The sequence below is a fragment of the Corvus cornix genome, chromosome Z, assembly GCF_000738735.6.
Source record: "Corvus cornix cornix isolate S_Up_H32 chromosome Z, ASM73873v5, whole genome shotgun sequence".
Lineage (NCBI taxonomy): Eukaryota > Metazoa > Chordata > Aves > Passeriformes > Corvidae > Corvus > Corvus cornix.
In genome coordinates this window covers 38,882,798-38,901,672 of record NC_046357.1, presented here as the reverse complement: position 1 = coordinate 38,901,672, position 18,875 = coordinate 38,882,798, and the positions used below count along the sequence as shown (strand labels likewise).

General features: G+C 35.0%; 1 protein-coding gene across 2 annotated transcripts in view; it reads right to left on the bottom strand.

Annotated features, from left to right (window-relative positions):
• Positions 1 to 1,443: 1,443 nt before the first annotated feature.
• The window catches only part of RASEF (RAS and EF-hand domain containing), a 33,939-nt gene continuing 16,507 nt past the window's right edge, over positions 1,444 to 18,875 (bottom strand). The window contains exons 7-17 of one of the 2 annotated variants that reach the window (XM_039567678.1): positions 18,114 to 18,182; positions 17,117 to 17,201; positions 15,621 to 15,712; positions 12,591 to 12,825; positions 11,423 to 11,560; positions 11,187 to 11,334; positions 10,194 to 10,275; positions 8,672 to 8,786; positions 7,752 to 7,871; positions 6,673 to 6,749; positions 1,444 to 5,596 (exon numbers count right to left, since the gene is read on the bottom strand). In XM_039567678.1, the coding sequence (XP_039423612.1) occupies positions 5,488 to 5,596; positions 6,673 to 6,749; positions 7,752 to 7,871; positions 8,672 to 8,786; positions 10,194 to 10,275; positions 11,187 to 11,334; positions 11,423 to 11,560; positions 12,591 to 12,825; positions 15,621 to 15,712; positions 17,117 to 17,201; positions 18,114 to 18,182 (1,270 nt within the window). In that variant the 3' untranslated portion in view covers positions 1,444 to 5,487. The other variant, XM_039567679.1, reaches the window with a different exon arrangement.

The following is an 18,875-nucleotide window of genomic DNA, read 5'->3' as shown; positions in this document are numbered from 1 at the left end:
GTGTTTTCCAACCTATAGGATCTGTGATTCCATGGCAACATTTAAATTGGCCAATTTTACCTGATGCAGATTTTAATTTGCATTTTGGGGCGTTTTCTGTCTTTGACATATGTACCCCTAAGTATTTTTTATTTGATGCCTAGAGCCCTATATCAAGCATATTTGCAGTAGGCTGGTTATTTTGGGCTACTTTTCTTTCTTACTTTACAAATACCATATGTTAGTGCTTAGAGACAGAGTGGCTAGAGCATCTCTGTAAAGAGGTACAGCAAGATTTATTTGGGAATCACAGCGAGGTACATCTCTCAGCTCAAAGCTGATGACTGTTCATTGAGGCTAAAAATTTGGAGGCAGCCAGATACCAGTGGTTGGTTGCATCACTCTTGCATGCAACTGGCTGCAGAAGTTGGTGAACTGTAACAACATTAAGCTGACAGGTCACAGATGCTATGCTGGACTGTTGCTCATAAGCATTGACAAAAAGAAAGTACACTGAAGAAAAATGGCTATTGAAGCATATTTCATTATGCAGTAATTTGTAATACAGGAAAGGTATCCATTTTAAGCATATATATACAAGCTTACAGCAAATGAAGTGATCAGTTGTTTTGAGGAGGAATAAGCTGCACTAACATCAGTTTTACCAGTAAACAATATAGAATTTTTAAAAACTTTTCACAATTTAGAACCTTATTTATAGAATATACACACTTTTATTAACAGATGAACACGCAATGGGGACAATTTCTTCCTCATACTAGTATGAAAATACATTTTACATACTTCCTTTTATATTCAGTGGTAAACCTCCACAGCTTGGTTTTATTTGTTACTCCACCACCTAATGACTAATTTCCTATTAGTCCAGCTATCCGAAGCCATAACCCAAGGAACAGAATTGTAGAAAAAGGACTTCTTTGTAGAAAGTCAGTAACACTTCATATATTGAGTCAGATTTTCTTTTACAGCAAGTTTTCTCAAAAAACAAGATAGTTTAAAAAAATTAATAATGATGAAGATTGATACTACCAGTCCTAAGGATACCAATAAGAAAGGATTAGGACTGATAGTAATACAGTGGAAGAGAAATAACAAAATAATTGGTGCTTTAAAAAGCTTCTCTAACCCATAAGTAGCCCAGACAGGGTTGGAGAGAGAGTATTACACACTATATCAAGTCTGGCAGAGGTAGTGGTAAAGGCCATTGAAACTGTACATGACTTATTGGTCAATTTTTATAATTTGCTAATACAGCTAGAAACTTCTTGGAAATATGTCTCTTTATAATATAATAAAATGCCATGACTATATGAATATATTTCTCCCTTTGGTTTATGAACTGGGGATTGTTGACTGCAGTATTTTTACCTAAAAAGCTACCCTACCATTGCTGTACAGCAGTGGATATAGGAAAAAAAAAGAAAGCCTCTTTAAAAGGATCTGTATATGGATTGCCTGCACTAGGCACAGAACCTATTACTTTATTTGGAGATCTGCATGTATGCACAGCTAAACAATGTTCCTTGCAGGAGCAGCCTATAGATATTTTCCTTAAAGTATGTTTTAACATCTTACACAGATTTATAACCGTAATTTTTTTTCCTAACAGAGGATTTTCTAGTCAATACAAAAGTAGTTACACAGAAAAATACTTAACCAATGTAAGGCCATAAGAGAACTTAGAAGCTGCAGCTAGTCTTATTAAGCCACTAATATGTCCTAAACAGGCACAAAGTGGTTACAAGAATTTACGTGATCAAAGCATTTTTGGAGCATGTCACAGAAATTATTGCCTCAGAAATGTGTAATACATTACAATTAAAAAGGGTCAAAACCACAAAATAATGTTTCCATGTCAACTGAATAAAAATAATTTATTTACAGATCATGAGGAAAAACATAGAAGACCTTTCCTTTTCAAATAAATACATGTATTAAGGGAACACTTCCACTAACTAAAAAAATAAATTTGTGCGATTAAATGAATAGTTCTTATGTATTAACTAAAAACCATAAAAACATTCAAAGGACAATAGTGCAACCATGTCAGAGCATAAAGCTGATGTTTGCCATTTTACTGTTTAGGCTGAAGACAAGGTAACCTTTTAAAGCAAAACAACAGAAAAATTTATGCATTCATTTTTTCCATGTATAAATACATGCTTTAATTTCTAGATTTAAATGTTTTTCCAAGTTCTTTTGCTTTAACATGAATTCAACATGGTACTATGCAAGCATTCAAGACATGATGGAGCTGACCATCACAGGACTTCTAAAACAAGTTCCAACTGAGCTATAGCTATATCCCCATTTAGTAGTGCTTTTTAAGTCATCTAGACGTTGATCATAAAATTACTCCAAGGTAAAACTTTGTTAACAGTTAACAATCTTCAACCCTGAATCTTATTTTAAAAACAACACTGTTTCAAATTAAAGTTGTTTTCCATAACACAAAAAAATTACAGAGCTTAATAAATGCATTCAGCTTTAATAATTTGGCTAAATAACATAAGATAGATTTTGGTCATTAAAATAAATTAAAAACAGAAGTACCTAAAACATCAGTGGCCTGTAGATAGGGAAAAACTGCTGTGAAGGCAGGTCCCTGAACTCACATCCTTCAACCAGCCTCTCTACAAGCATGGACATTCACATGGCACCCTCTGTATGATAAAAATATTAGATATGAAAGCAATTACTACACATGCACACATGCTGCTAATTCTGGGATGTAGAACCCACATTTGCAAGAGATACCCCTGATGCTGTTACACTGGTGGAGAGAAGGCCAAGGGAGATCTATGGACACTGAAAGGGGAGCCACCAAGATTGTAGTCAAACTCTTGTTAGTAGCAGGAGGTGATACTATGGGGGAAAATGGTCATAAATTTGTAGTCATTTGGGAAACTGAGGTTGGACATGAAGAGAAATATTTATCCAGAAAAAGAGGACAAGTATGAGAACATGCTTCCCAGAATGGTGGTAGTACCTCTGCCTTGGGTCATTTTCACAGGCTGGCTAGCCAAACCCACGGATAACCAAATATAGGGCTGGCAAAAGTCCGTCTCTGCTTGGGTCCTTGGAAGGTTGGACAAAACCACTTCCAGAAATCCTTCCTGCAAACAACTTTATGTGGTTCTCTGTATCCAGCAAAAACACTTCACTCATGCAGGTGTGTCAATAATGTTTAGGCAAACATTTCACCTCATTTACTGCAGGCCAAGACCACAGAACTGGTCAAACACAGTAGCTCAGGACACACACATAGAACACTGATCCCCAGTCTAGGCTCTCCAAGTTACTGAACAAGAAATGTTTTGGAATATAAGTAACAGCTTATAATCATGATCATCTCATCCCGAGAAAATGCAAATGTCTACATGTTGAAGGTTCACACTTCAGAAACCAAGCACTGGATCATCTTCCTCTCTTCTCCCTACAGCTGCAGGAAGAATTATCTGCAAACACATCCCAAATTAATTTTACTTCCATTCACTCACATGGACAGAGGGAAGGGTTCACACAAGAACACAGAATAGGCCCTCATCAGTGCAGTCAGTTAACCGTGGCTTTTCTTCTCAAAGAAGCTAACTGAAGCTATATATTTTTTTATAAAAAATAATATAGGGTTAACAGCAAACAGTATGTATGTGATCAGGCATATTCCTGATACACCTGAGCGTCCCGCGTTCTCTGCCACCTGCTCCACATAAGTCTGAGAACTACAGTGAGGCCTCCTGTACTGCTGTGTGAGAAGATGCTATAACCCTGTAATCTCCTACATGGAATTAGGCAGCATGTGAAGATTCTCTCAGTACTTAAAAAAAACCCCACCAAACATGTTTTGTCTTCTATGCGTGAACTACTACATAGTGAAATAAAATGTCTTATTTGTTCTGGCATTAGATTTCTCTCTCTTGTTAAAAATTTTTCTGATAATTACTTGAGGATTAGCTGCTCTGATTAGAGGTTTGAAAGGATGCCTAAAAACAATACTTTTCCTAGTTTAAACTTTTTTTTTTGTAAATTATGAACCATCCTGTTTTTCAGACCTCCACATTTTATACAAGAGGTAACACAGTACAGGCTATACAGTGTTCACATAGAGGGCTGATAAAATGCAGCAAGAGCTGCTAGTCATATGGGTTCTCCATCAGTTTATAAAACTTTATCCAAGTCTGATTTACTGAATTAGGCTTCAGCCTGGACATGCTTTATTAATGGAAACAGAGGAGACAACAGTTTGCTGGCTCTGAAAAGGTCCTATCCTATTTTGATCAAAGTCAGTGACCGCTAAAAGTAACTGGATTATGACTGCTAACTGTGTCCATAATTTTTTACTACACTATAGAACTCTTGGAGACTACTTTAAGCAGTAATAACTCAGTTTTTAGAGATGCTGACCCTAGTAAGTTTCTCAGAACTTTTCTAAAATCAGGTGAAGGAACTCTCATTAAGGTAAGTGGTTGCTGTTCATTCCAGGGTTCTCTTTTAATGAACTATTTATACAAAAGCTTGTGCATGTGCAGCAATTCTTTCACCTGCAGAACTGAAACTTCAAAAATGCATTAAAAAATATCCATTAAATCAGACTCCTATGTGCTATTACAATCCTTCAGAATCAATCCTATTACAATCTGAATGGAAGATATTTGAAAGACAAGGGAAAGATTACAACTCCTATCACTCTGTAATACCAATAATGATCTAGCCTCAATTTCAGCAATCCTACATATCACAGGTGTTACATTCTCTCTGGAATTTTGAACTGTAACAGTCCAGACAAATGTTTCTTTCACCTCTGAACTGTGTAGGATCAGGTGTAAAGTCTACTTCTCCTTTCTTAATCAAACCCCAACACTCAAAATGAAATACATTCTAACTAGCCAACTTTTGAGGAACTACACCAGAACGCCATGCACCTGCCACTGTCTTCTCCTGACAGAGACCACTCTGGTTCCCCTGAACTTAGGGATTACTTGGACCTAGGCCACCTTTCAATGGTTTGGAGTTTTCTTATGAAATGTTTCATCAACATATACTTAAGGCTGTCAAAAACTAGACAAGCAGACACGATCAAAAAGAGATTAAATTAATTGAAGCTCTAATTTTTTCTTTACCTGTGAGTGATAGTGGATATTAGTAAGTTCTGTATGTAAGAAATACTGATGCCATAAAGAAACATGCAGGTAGAGACATTAATACATACTACAATATTGTATGCAGTGACTACTGTGGCATTGATTCTGAGCTCATTGCAATGAATTGTATTACTTAAGACAAGTGAAAACAGAGTCTATGAGGTGAAGCAATTTCACAAATTTGAACGAGTAGAAAGTAGAGTCTGGATTTTGAACACTATGTGTAATTTCTAAATATCCAAATGTATAAATCCATAATAAAAAGAAAACATTACTGAAATATTTCAGTTTGGTTTTTGGCTTTTTAAATGTACAAGTTATTTAGGTGAGGAAAATTAGCTGTCATTTAAACATTGCAACAGTTTTTTGTGATCGCCGACTTTTTGACAGGTGCCCCAGCCAGGCTGGTTACTGATCTTGTATCATCTTGATTATCACTTCGTTTTCGCACCTCGCTGTAAAAAAAAAAAGCAAACCACAACTGAACAAAAAATGTGCTCAATTATCATGTTTCTATTCATGTTCACGCTTCCATTTTTCCCACTATATGTCAAAGAGCTCATCACCATCTATCTATCATATGGCTAATACTATGGAGTTTAGCACAGAATCAACATGTCTCACAAGTTTCCAATTTGGGATCATATTTATATTTCTATGCAAATCATAGTGATAAAAACATAGTTTTTTAAATATCTAATAACTCCCCTGTGTTCTGATTTACCTTTCCTTTTCTTTTGAGAATTTTTTCCTACTTTAATATTTTACTATAGAAAAAGAGTATTTCATAGCTCTAAGTATAAAACCAAATAACTTCAGTTTCAAGTATAAATTTACTTGCATAGAAAAAAATGCACATTGTTGGATGCTTTTTATAAATGCACACTTAAAAGCTGTGTATGTATGACTGATTATGGATTACAGACCACTAGCCTTTCAAAATCATACTTTAACCAAAAATGGTTTGAAAAGGTAGTAGAACTGTAATATTTGGCTCACACATTATCACAGAAATGCCAGGGTGCTAAATGAACACAAACAGAATTTCTATCTTATAAATAATTTACAGAAGGGAACACCAAAGAAAATATGTGTAATTAGAGTGGTTGGTAATAAAACTGAATATATATTAATATGTGTGAAATAATTAAAAAATAATTACACATAGAATTATTACATTTCAAAATAAATTATGAAAGAGTTAGGAAAATAAATCCATGTAGGATTAAAATTAAAATTCATTCAGCGAACAGGTTTTAAAATTGCAGGCTCCATAACTGAATCCTAGTTTAAATATTAATTATTGAGATAGCTTTGTAACATTTTCAAGCAAAAATGTTACTTCATTAAACTGAGAATAAATCCCATCTTGCATTTATCTATAATGATTTAACAGAGTATTCTTTTAAATTTTTTTTAACATTGGTACAATTTTAAATCAATGTGTTTATCTTTGGATGTATATTCACACACAATGTCCTTTTTATAAAATATACTGTGTTTATGTGAAAACAGAAACACAGCTACTTACCGAGCAAGATGAAGAACTGCTTCTACAATATTAGATCCATCTTTAGCACTTGTTTCACAGAATAGCGCATTGTAAGTCTGTGAATAAAAACAAAATGTTAAGCTAACTGATCTGAGATGGTTCCCATGTGAACAGGTACATTTAATTACAAATTGTTTCCTGAATGAGAACACAGAAATTGATGACACATTTAAATGAACAAGATTTCTTCTAGTGCTCTTCGTTGTCCAACATATTCTCTTTAGTACTGTGAAATAAAACAGTAATTGTTTTTTAATTATATCTGGTTTATATTCAGTATATTCTGAATTAATGAACTGAATAAAAAACATATTATAGGCTTAATGTCCAAATTCAATCTTCTTGTTCACAGGACTGCAAAATAGTAAGAGACTTTCCAGGATAGGTTACTTAACCTAACTTGCTAGCTACTCAAACTACAGCATCTGGTTATTCTAGGTTAATGAAAAACATCATTCCATAAGCAACAGACATGGTTTCTGCCCCAGTTTAATCCATAAATTCTGCAAGCACTCAGCCACTCAAGACCCTTAAGACTCTCCCTATTATTCTACAAAATACAGGATGTGTGCATCTTATCCCCCATATAAATACATGCAAAAAAACCTTGTCCACACTTCTATTTATAGCAAGAAGTCCTATTTTCTTTCTTTTTTCTTTCACATGTGGCAGGAATACAAGAGTCTCTTGAAGATGAAAATACTCCACCCAAAAGCTGGACATACATAAACCAGTCAATAGTGTGCTTCATATTTGAACTGGCAACTTCTGTTCAGCAGCAGAAAAATTCAGTCTTCTGCCCATCCACTTTTATACAAAAAAGACTGAGAAGTCTTTCACAGCCAATAATGAAGTTCAGCTCAGCAGACACTGAGATGTGATTTAACCCAGCAAACACAATCAAAACAGAGTAGTTTAATGAAAAGTATCCATGAATCCTCATTATTTGACTTGGACAAATGACCAGAAAATTACTTTTGTTTACTAGTTTTTCACAAGGTTTTCAGCTTAAAATTCCTAAGACCATTTTATATTAACGAGGTACACTTGGACCTTACCATAGCCAGCTTTTCTCCATAGTTTATAGAGACACATTTTTGCCCTTGTTCTGTAACAGTTTGACGGAGATCAGCCTTGTTTCCCACCATCATAATTGGAATATTCTCATGAGTTGCATCCTATAAAGAGAATTTTATTTCCTTATTGCTCGAACACTCAGAATACAAAGAAGTGGCTATCATCATCACGTCACACCACTTTCCTTTCCACGAAGTCGTGCACACTAGTAGAAAAAATTTACAAATTATGAAAGCTATGCCAAGAAGTTCTTCAATTCCCATAAGCCCTGTTTCTCAAAAAGGAATTTAATTTGTTAAGTTAATCTAATGGAATTGGTTACTGCATCCAAATGCTGTATGACAAAATCACTATGGGAAAAGTAACCAACTCCTATACCATGACAAAAAGAAAACACTGTCACAGAAGATGAACTAAATATTTTGCTTGCCACTTTCCCTCCTATTAAGCACCTCCAGCATGAGAGAAAAACCCCTTGCACTAAATGTAAATTCCTATTCAAATAAACAAACAAGAAGTACAAGTAGAAAGAAATACTGAAAATTTCACTTGAACTATAGCTAATTTACAGAATCTAATATATTGGTTTAAAATGCAAAGACTCCAAGGAACGCTCAAGTCATCCACAAACAGGTATCTGAAATGTGCTGCCACATTCATTTCAAAAGGAAGTGAACGGGAAGAGTGTCATTGCACAACACCCTTTAACACAAAAAGATGTATTAGACTGAACTCTAACTGAGTATGTCAGGATACCTTTAGGACTTCCATGTAGCCTTTATTTCTGTGACAGACTGCTGTCTGGATAATTACAACTTACGGACAATAAAATTTTATAAGTAATAAGGCTAACACTGCAATGAAACATAGTTTATGAGTTGTATATATTTAAGGGTCTTACCTCAATCATATCCACCCATTCTCTCACATTAATAAAGCTTTTTTCACACGTTACATCATATAGTAGTAAGACACCATCTGCTCTTCTGAAGTATGATTTAGCAATACTTCGAAATCTTTCAGAAAAAAATAAAAGATTTGCATAAGGCCACATTATCAAAAAATAGTTCAGTTTAACATCACTAAGAACACAGCACTATTTAATTTCACTACTGAGTACAATTCTCTCCATGTAACGCTATGAGTTCTTGAAAACTGCTGGTGCTGGTCTACAAATGCTCCTTAAGGATCAACAGGATTCTGTCCTAAACAACAATCAGTATTTTGTATACCAAAACAATCTACAGTGTATCTATTACAGCTAATCTATTCTCAAATTGTGCCAGGGGAGGTTTAGATTAGAAAATAGCAAAAATTTCTTCTCTGAAAGGCTGGTTGGGCATTGGAATGAGCTGTGCACGGAAGTGACAGAATCTCCATTCCTGGAAGTGTTCAACAGGCATGTGTGGATGTGGCACTTTAGAAGTATACACAGCAGTACTAGGTTAAAAGTTGGACCCCACAAGCTTAGAGGTCTTTTCCAACCTTAATGGTTCTATGATTCTATGATCCACCCACACATAACTTCCTAAACTGATTGGCTTACTTTACCTCCTTTGAAAAAGACAGGAAACCAGTAAAATTATACCAGGACTTGTTGATCAACTACAGTCATCTTTGTCATGAACTTTATACAATCTGCTTAACCAAGTACAGTAACTAGGTATTTACATTGGATATTAAAATATCCTTTACAAATTTATTCTGTGGGAGGAAACTGTTTGGACCCTGACCTACATACAGCCCAACACAAATCTTGGTCAATGAACATACGAAACTGACTTCCATGGCACTAGATCAACCTCATAACAAGCCTTAAAAGCTGTCAGTAAAGAAGTAATGGCTCTCAAGTAAAGATGTCATAGGATTTTGAGGAAACTTTACACAGTAATTTGAAGAATCTTGGATATACATTCAGCAATCTATAAAGATACTTCTGGCAAAATTCTAAGGTCTTTGGAAAGAAGTTTTTATATACCAAATACAATGCAAATCAGGACCAGGATTTTCAAGGAAAGAATAGGAGACAGCGAGGAAGGGAAGGGCAGGGAATCTCTAAGAAAAAACCTGCTTAAAAATACAGGTGTGTAAGAACAAAGAAAGCTAGAGACTAAAAACAGAAGCAACCATGTGCATCTACTCCATCGTTTTGCATTGACAAAGAGGGACACATGGATTTAATTAATTAATCCTGTGGTGAACCTCAGCTACTTCTTTCTATGGAGAGAAAAGATTACCTCAAGCATCACCAAAGCTAACACAAAAGCATTCCACCTGTCTTGAGGTCTCAGCAGAGAAAAATTGCATCTGTTTATAGACATTTACATATGGACAATTGATAGGTTTTTTCAGCTAGGTGAAAAAAGGCAAATGACTTTTACAAACAAAAGAGTTCAAATTAGTAAGTGCAGAGGATCACTAACCTCTCCTGCCCAGCTGTGTCCCACAGTTGTAGCACTGTAGGTTCTCCATCAACAATTAGCCTTTTCATTTGAAAATCCACACCTGGAAAGAATCATGTATATAGTTTAACAAAACCCATCAATAATCTTTTAAAAACTGCAGAAAATTAAAAGGTAGTGGCTATAAACAACAGTTTTTCAAAAATTCATCTCTTTTAATAGGTTATAAGATTTCAGTCAGTCATGCACATACTTCTGAACTGCAATAATCCCCTGAATGTATTTCTTTTCCCAGAAGAATTGATATGAATTGCATTCTGAACAACAAATAAGATCTCCCTCTGCTTTATTGTGCTAAACAGTTTTTAAAAAGAAGTGAAAGTGTTTTATAAAAGACTTTATTTCAAATACCAAGGAAGAAAAAGACAAATTAGAATGAAAATCCTGACTCAGAGGCAATAAAACACATATATAAGTATGATTTGACTGGAAGACAAATTCAGTCTTTGAAATTGTTAAGAAGTTTGTTAACTGACAACTATACTAATATACACAAGAAGTCAGTCAGAAATCCTTCTAGCTGTATTTAAACCAAAGCTTCAATAACACTTTGAAGAAATGGCAACAAAAAATAGTATGAAAGACATCAAAGGATAGAATGAAATACTAAGGAAAGATGGAGTGTTGAGAAAACAAGAAAGCAATGAAAAATGCAAGAAAGTTCATACACACACAAAGTTCCTTACACTGGCATTCCTTTTCTGGTGCTTTATGGTGTTCAGAAAGCATTTTCTTTGTAAAGAAAAACTAAATTAGACCAGTATCCTACTGTCCACTACAAACAGCTGTTATTACTAAGCTTTAGTACTCAATTAGATCTCACATCCTAAGAAAACCATGTGTGTATATCCAGGAAATCCTAGCAAGCAATCACAAAAGTAAGCTTTTCACCCACTTCACTGCAAAATAACAAGGACATTCATTTGAATATTTTAAGAAGAACACCAACTATACCCAGAGTTGCACTGGTATTGCCTCGAAATTCATTCTTGCAAAGTCTCATAAGGAAACTGGATTTTCCCACAGCTGCATCTCCAGCAAGAACTATCTTGTAAGCCTTCTCTGAACTGGGGTATTTTGGAGTGCATTCATTTGCATCTGACTGAAAATAAAAAGAATCCCTCTGTAACAACTCATAAAAAAAACCCCTGTATGATTCTTTTCCAATTTTCCCCTGAAGAACTGGTTACCTCAGGGGTGAGAGCAGATATGTACTTCCTTGTTGAAGCAACTGAGCCGCTTCGACTAACTGGTCGTGAGGGCTTCCAGTTGAAAACTGCAGTGCTGTTAGCAGGACTGTACACTTCTTCATCCCTGATCTCTGGAACCTGAAAGTATGAGTTAGTTCTCTGATGAGAAAAGTATGCTTTTTTGGAAAGGGACAGCTAAAACTGATTAAAACATTTTAAAAGTTTGGATTAAACAGAGATAAATTACCAGAAACAGCTGTGCAATTCTAATCAAAATACTGTGATTATTCTGTTCTTATTCTTTTTTGCTGTTCACTATAATCTACATTTTGTCTTTTAACATGTTTACTGTTCAGCATCCATTCTTTCAGTACTCTAATAGAGCAAATTAATTTCTATATGAAAATTTCAAATTAAAACACAGTCACAATAAACAATTGTGACAATACTTTATTTCAAAGCTTATTTTTTGCTAACATTAAAAACTTCCCCAAAGACATGACTCTCTATGCTACTGCTACTCAAGCTAAATTAAGTAGAGCACAGCTGTAATCAACACTACTCCTAGCAAAGTCTCCACAAAGTTACTAATGCCTACTAAATGCACAAGAAATGGTTTGCCTTAAAAAACCCCCATATTCTACTGTGCTCGATACTAATTTTGCTATATAGTCCTCAGTAACTCTTTCAATGTTACTAACAATAAACGGACACAGTAACACCTTCTTAGATTTTTAAATTCTCCGAGATTTAGCCTAAGTCAATGTGTGCACTAACAGTATTCTATCTCATACATGCTTTTTTTCCTCCAGTGGCACAGCGCAATAAGAGGTCATGAATGGAAGCTTATTTTACTTCCATCTGCTTTTTTATCATTAGAAAGTGAGATTCTTTCTGCATACAGTTTAACAACCTTCAAAAACCATGTAAACTTCAAAAATGAAGTTATTACCTCAAAAATGTATCAAAAAATGTAAAAACAAGAAAGAGTACTAAATATTTTTACATTCTCCAAAACATTTTCACTAATTTCATTTAAATGCATATGACCCAAATATTTACTTTTAACCGGCCTGTGGACAAAGATCCACTTTATTTTAAAAACAGGAAGCTAATTTTGTCTCCAATCAAATGTCTTTCTCAGAGAAGAAGTAAATCTGGCACTTACATCGGTATCAGAAGCATCACCACCAAAGCCTTCTTGCATACACTGTGACCTTTGAAAAGTCCTTTGATGTCTGTATTCCACTTCTGAATCATACTCATTTGAATCTCTCAGGGTAGACAAACCACTGTCAAAACAGCTCTCAGGTAAGCTGTCAACTTCACAGTTTATCCTCTGCATAGGATCACAAAGGGCTAAAGAATCATAATCTTCATCAACACAAGACGAATAAGATGACCTAAAAAGAAAATGTTGGAGGGGGAGAAAAGAATTATTCCATACAATAAATTCCAATAATAAATAATTGTTCTTCCCAACAAAATCTGAGCCCTTCTGGAACAGTAAATTCTTGGAAATGCTAATTTTAAGTTTAAGACTTATGCCAATCCCTATCTTGCCTTTATAAAGAATTTCTTTCTCAAGCATATGTCTTGGGATGCTCAGATTAAATTATTTAATCTATGTTACTGATGATGACTTTCCAAGTCTCAGTAATTATGACTGTTAATGTTAATTAAAAAAAGCCTATCTAAAAAAACATTCAGAAAGTGATGTACTACAAAGACATAAAAAGAAGAAAATTATATACAATGGTTTAGCTAATTTTGGCCTATTCTAAGACATAAAACAACCTTAACATACTGTACCTCATTTAAATGAATGCATTTGCTCACAAAGGCACACATGCCAATAAGGAACAGCTATAAATATAGAAGAGGGAGTAGTCAAGTTCAGGAGATCAGTAAGGTGGAAGAAGTTACTGAAAAATTTTCTTATACTCTGGTAGGCAAACCTAAAACCTAAAATTTTACACAGAATTCCTCTCTTTTCCCTCAACCTTCCTTCAAAAATCTTTTTTTTTTTCATTCTGGATGATATAGTATATAAAAGTACTTTAAAGAATGCTGCAATGCCAGTATGGCTTACAGAAAAAAAAAAGGGTTTATTTTTGTAAATAAAACCACAGAAAAGAAAGGTTAATAGAGTGAGTCTTAAAATAACTAATCTTATAAAAAAGTTTGCAACAGCCACAATCATTATCATGCTCCTGCAGCAAGACAGGGACAGGCACCAACTAAAGTGAGGCACTAAAGGTCTCCAAGTGATAGCAGAGAAGAGAGGGTCTGGCTTAGCCCTGTTGGAAATGGATGAGATGCACTGGACTGCTAAAACAGACAAGATGAACATCACTCCTTGTAAAAACAGCTTGGTCCCAAGGGGCTCCCCATGTGATGGCTCAACTCAGGAGAGTACACTGGCGAAAATCACCAAATTATGAAGTTGTTATGAGTCGAATTCCTCCCTGCAATCGGCCAAATGGCAGTGGCATTATTGTCCCATGCAATAACCTTCAGAACCACCTAATTTATACCCTTTCAGGCTAATGAATAATGACATGAATGCATGTGATCTTTGCTGTAGAATACCAAAGCATACATGCTCTTTGGATTCATGCACCTACCGGCCTATACCAAATCACTGAAATACTGAGGAAGAGTGCATGCTATAACAAAGTTAAGCTTGTCAGGCATTTCCTGAAATAAAGCTCTTTAGTAGGCAATTTTCAACTTCACTGAACCATGAATTCAATGCTGGGAATTTCGTATACGCTTAAAGCAAGTTAGACCAAGATGAATCTTACAGATAAAAAAAAGAAAAATTGTACTTTTTACCACAAATTGCTTAAAACATGTTAGTATGCAAACCAATACCTCTTAATGCTGATCTGATGTCAGGAGACAAAGTACTGAAAACAAACAGGTTTTGGGGCATTCACATCTTTTTCTGTCTTTTGATACTCTCAAGTTATATCTGTTAAGATTAAGCTTTATTCCTACCACATAAACTTTCTTCTAAAGTAGCTTGTATTTCTCACTTTTGTGGAAATGCAAGGATTGCACCATGTGGCAGGTCCTAATAAATATTCATAAAGAATGACATCACTAAGCCTCCAGAGAGGTTTTAGTTACTTCCTCAGAAAATTACTCAACGTAATATGCAACTCAGAGTGGATGCCGCTAAAATTTTGCAGAGGGTCCAACACCAGGGAATTGGGTTTATGTGCATTCAGAAGAAGGAAACAGCTTGTGATAAGCAAACCTTTACAGCCAGCAAACACATCTCCCATGGAAACAGCAGAATAAGAGTGACACCACTGAATGAGTATTACGAGTATGAAGCAGAAGTCGATTTAATCCCTATTCAAGATATTGTTCTCTCTGGCAAAATGTAAAATACAGAATACTAAGAACTCTATCAGAGATCTCTCTATGGCTTGGAGTACCACTAAAATAAAAAGAAGACAAAATAATCCATCGATTGAGTAGGGACACACATTTTTGCTGACAGATCTAATTGTTTAAAAAACCAAGTATGAAGGAATAGCATGACTGATAGCATTTGAGACTGGCTCCAATACCCAGTGTCTTCAGTGAGTCTCTGAAATGATCAGAGGAAGTTCTGATCGATGATCTATATCCAGTAAGTACAAAAATAAATACCTCTGACCATTTAACACTTGCATTTAGATAACTTCCTATTTTTGTACTCTTTCCCCATTAATATCCAAGTGCATTCACTACTCCTGCATGTCAGTGTGAGATGAGGTTGTTTATTGTTTTGAAGAATTAGGCCCACATTTGTAATAATTACTACATGGGGGAAAAGGCACACAAGCTGAACATAAAACCAAAAATGTTTTATTTCTCAAGTACTGAGTAAGGCTAACAAAGCCCCTCAGAAGAGTTTTATAGTTTTTTGGAGACAAAGAGACTGAGAATCAAACTAGAATCAAGAGGCCAAGACCAAACAAGAGGCCGTCTAAACTCTCCATAAGTTTATGGCTCGCACTGAAAAGAGTTATCCTGAGCTTTCTGAAGTAATTGAAAAGATTCCTATTGACTTCAGGATACTTTGGATCATATGCTATGGTCACACATTACTTCTAAATCAGACATATTCCCTCTTACTTAACAGTAATCTGCTCTTCTAAGACAAGTAATTTTCAAATTAACAGAAGCAAGTCTGGCTTACCTGTCATACCGTGGGTTTAAAGGAGAATGTTCACCATTAAATTTAGGACTGCTTCTAGAAATGGTACTTCCTGGTGAGGTGTTTGCTAACCGCTGCAAGAGATACATAATAAATGCATAATAACTTGGATGAACACAGTGCAAGTATCTAGACTTGTTAAGGAAAAACTGCGCATCATCAAAATTACAAATTGGATGTATTTAATATACATTTCTTTATATTATATATATGTATATTTAGCTACTTAAATTCAGTTAAACCTCACACTTTATATATGACTTTATATGAGGGTCAAAAGGCCTATTACCTTTAGCATTTAGGCTTCACCACTGCCTTTATACTGAACCTACCAGACACATTCAACCGCAAAAGACAACAGAACTTCCAAGAGGATGATTTCATTGACTACACCTGAAGACTCTGAAATGCTAAGCTTTGAAAAGTAGTATTTAGAACATGGCATGCTGACTACCAAAAAAAAGGGGGAAGTGTCACTGACTGAGCTAGTTTCAGTAGAGCTACCTCCTAGTTCTTGTGAGAGATAGTGGAGGAAAGGTCTCAACCAATTGCATGAGACGAAGTATTTTGTACATTCTGCTGTGCCTCCACACATTCATTCACTGGGAACAGCTCCCTCTGTCTTCTCTGTAATATGCTCATTCAAAGTTCTAGGCATGACAGTAGGAAATGGTATCCGTTGTTGCAGCTGTAGTGAATCTCTGGTAACTTGTATCAGCAAAAACTACTCACGTTCCTTGGTAAGGAATACTGGAAACAAGCAGTGACCTGACCACTAATTTCCTCTTTCCTGTCCAGTGTTGTCTTTGTGGGCCCATTATCTCGTCCCATCCTTCTAAAAAAGCTATCTGCTTTCCTCATGATGCCCAGTCATTAGTTTTAAGAGCTTAACAGGTTTCACAGGACAGCAAAATGACAGTGTAGAATAGGATTTTCAAGCCTTCCTTCCTCCAGTTTGGAGGACGTCAGGTGACATTTATTACAAGAGACTCCTGTGCAGTTCTGAGAGCCCAAAAGGTTCTGACTAAGGTCCTTATCAGTAGTCCATGCTATTCATTTTCCCAGTGACTTGCCTGAACAAAAGTTCAAGGTAGGTTAAGATCCTACTACTAAAAAAGGGCAGTTTTCTGAGAAAGTGTGTTGTCAGTGGTAGGGCACTCCCATATACACAATACAAATACATTCCTTTAAGCTCAAGAGAAACTGTTGATTTATTCACCTCATTAAATATTACACCATATTAAAAAAAAATTATTACTTTCCAAAGCGTCTCAGAAAGCAGTTATGCTCTAACAAAACTTCCATTATTTCACAAAATGTAAGTAAAATCTAACAAAATTCAACTACACAAGAGTATTCCCACTCTTGTCCACTGAATAAAACTCAATTTTCTGAGTACCCACTGAAATACCAACTTAAATTTGCTGTGTTGATTCCTACATCTTCTTTGACAAAATACAAAAATCATAAATACATACCAATGATCTGTTGTACTTGCTGAAACTGTTTTCAAGTGCACTTCTTAAACCATCGTTGCTGTCATGTAACTTTCTATTAGCTGATCTAACAAAGAAACACAGTTTAACTTGCAGGACTAAAGAAAACATTAAAAACTATGTAGCTTCTCACAAAGAGAAAATTTTTAAATACTTCTAAAAGACCCCTTTTTTGTCTTCGGTAAATACTAATGAGTAACATGAAACTAGAAACTCAAACAAATTGTCTGAAAAAACCACTGAATTTTAGCCTTCAGTGGCAGCCCAGGAAGCCCGTTTTCACTTCTGCAGCATGGTCTTTGGTCAGCTGAGTGGAAAAAAAGATACTGTAGGAATGGTCACCAAAAAAAAAGAAAAAAAAAAAAAAAAAGAAAAAGAAACAAACCACAACAAAACAACTAGCCCAGCCATTTTGGTACAAAATTACTTCCCTTTAAATATTGCTGAGGTGATTCTAAAGACAAATACAATTCATCTGCTCGAAAGAAAGAATTTGTTTAGGATAAGGAAATTAACTAAAGATATTAAAAAAATCTATTCATTGTGACCCTTCTTGAAAGCAAAAATTTGTGCACCTATTGTATAATACAGCACACTCTTAGTACTTTCCAGACAACAATAAGACCGGGAGTTACTGGAGAAGTAAAGCGAATAAAAAAAGGAGCCAGGCAATAATTTTTATGATAGCATGGATAGAATCAAATCTCACTCAGCTTATCAGAAAGAAATTAAAGTGGGGCTAAAAGAAATGAAAAGAAACCAACTGAAGTGTTAGTGGGTCAGTACCACAGTAGAGTTAATACCACAGTAACATTTATGACAGTTAAGAACAGTACCTTTTATGATAATGAGGCCATTTCAGTATTTTCACTTGATACTTTTCCCAAATTTCAACCTGGTCTTTTGCATACAAAAACATTTATCCCAAATATGTTGGGACAAAGTTTGATAATAAAAAACTGAATTACTGAAAACTTACTGAAGTATTTCAATTTGTCTTTCCAGATTATCTCTGTCTTCAGTATACTCACGGATAATTTCTAGGTCTCTGGAAAAAAAAAACACAAAAACAAACACCAAATTTAAATGAACTTATACTTTACAGGATATTCTTCTTATATTTTTACAATATTGCTTTTGGCAGAGTTTACATTTATGCTGAAATATGCTGAGCAGTTTTATGCAAAGGAAGATCTCTTGGTGACTTCATTAATCTCTGCCATTATAACTCAACAAAGACTGTGAATGAAAAATAAAAGACATACAAAATAATCATAGGAACTGCACCCTTTTCCCTTGAAATGTAATTTGTATTATCTGAACATAACCACACACGAAACTGCCTTTTACGCTCCTTTAAATTAGTAACTAGAAGTAGCTTGCATTCACTTTAGAAAAAAAAAAAGGTTCAGATTGACATGGAAGGCTTCCAAAACTATTCTCCCTAATATTCATACAGATATTCACATGAGTGCAAGCCATGGAAAAAAAAATTGCCTGGTGCTGTACTGTTGTTTTATTCCTAATAAAGTCCCACTAAAATCAATGGATATTCTTGCAAGATTATGAGAGTTTGCATCATATCCAGAACTTGTTCTTTCAGAAACCTAACAAGAAAACTGAACAGCAGTGATGGCACAGTGTCAAACATATACCTATATAACTATACTTTGAGGCAAATTTAGAAAATAATAGTTGCCAACTGCATACATAATAATTACATCAGAAAATAGATTTTTTT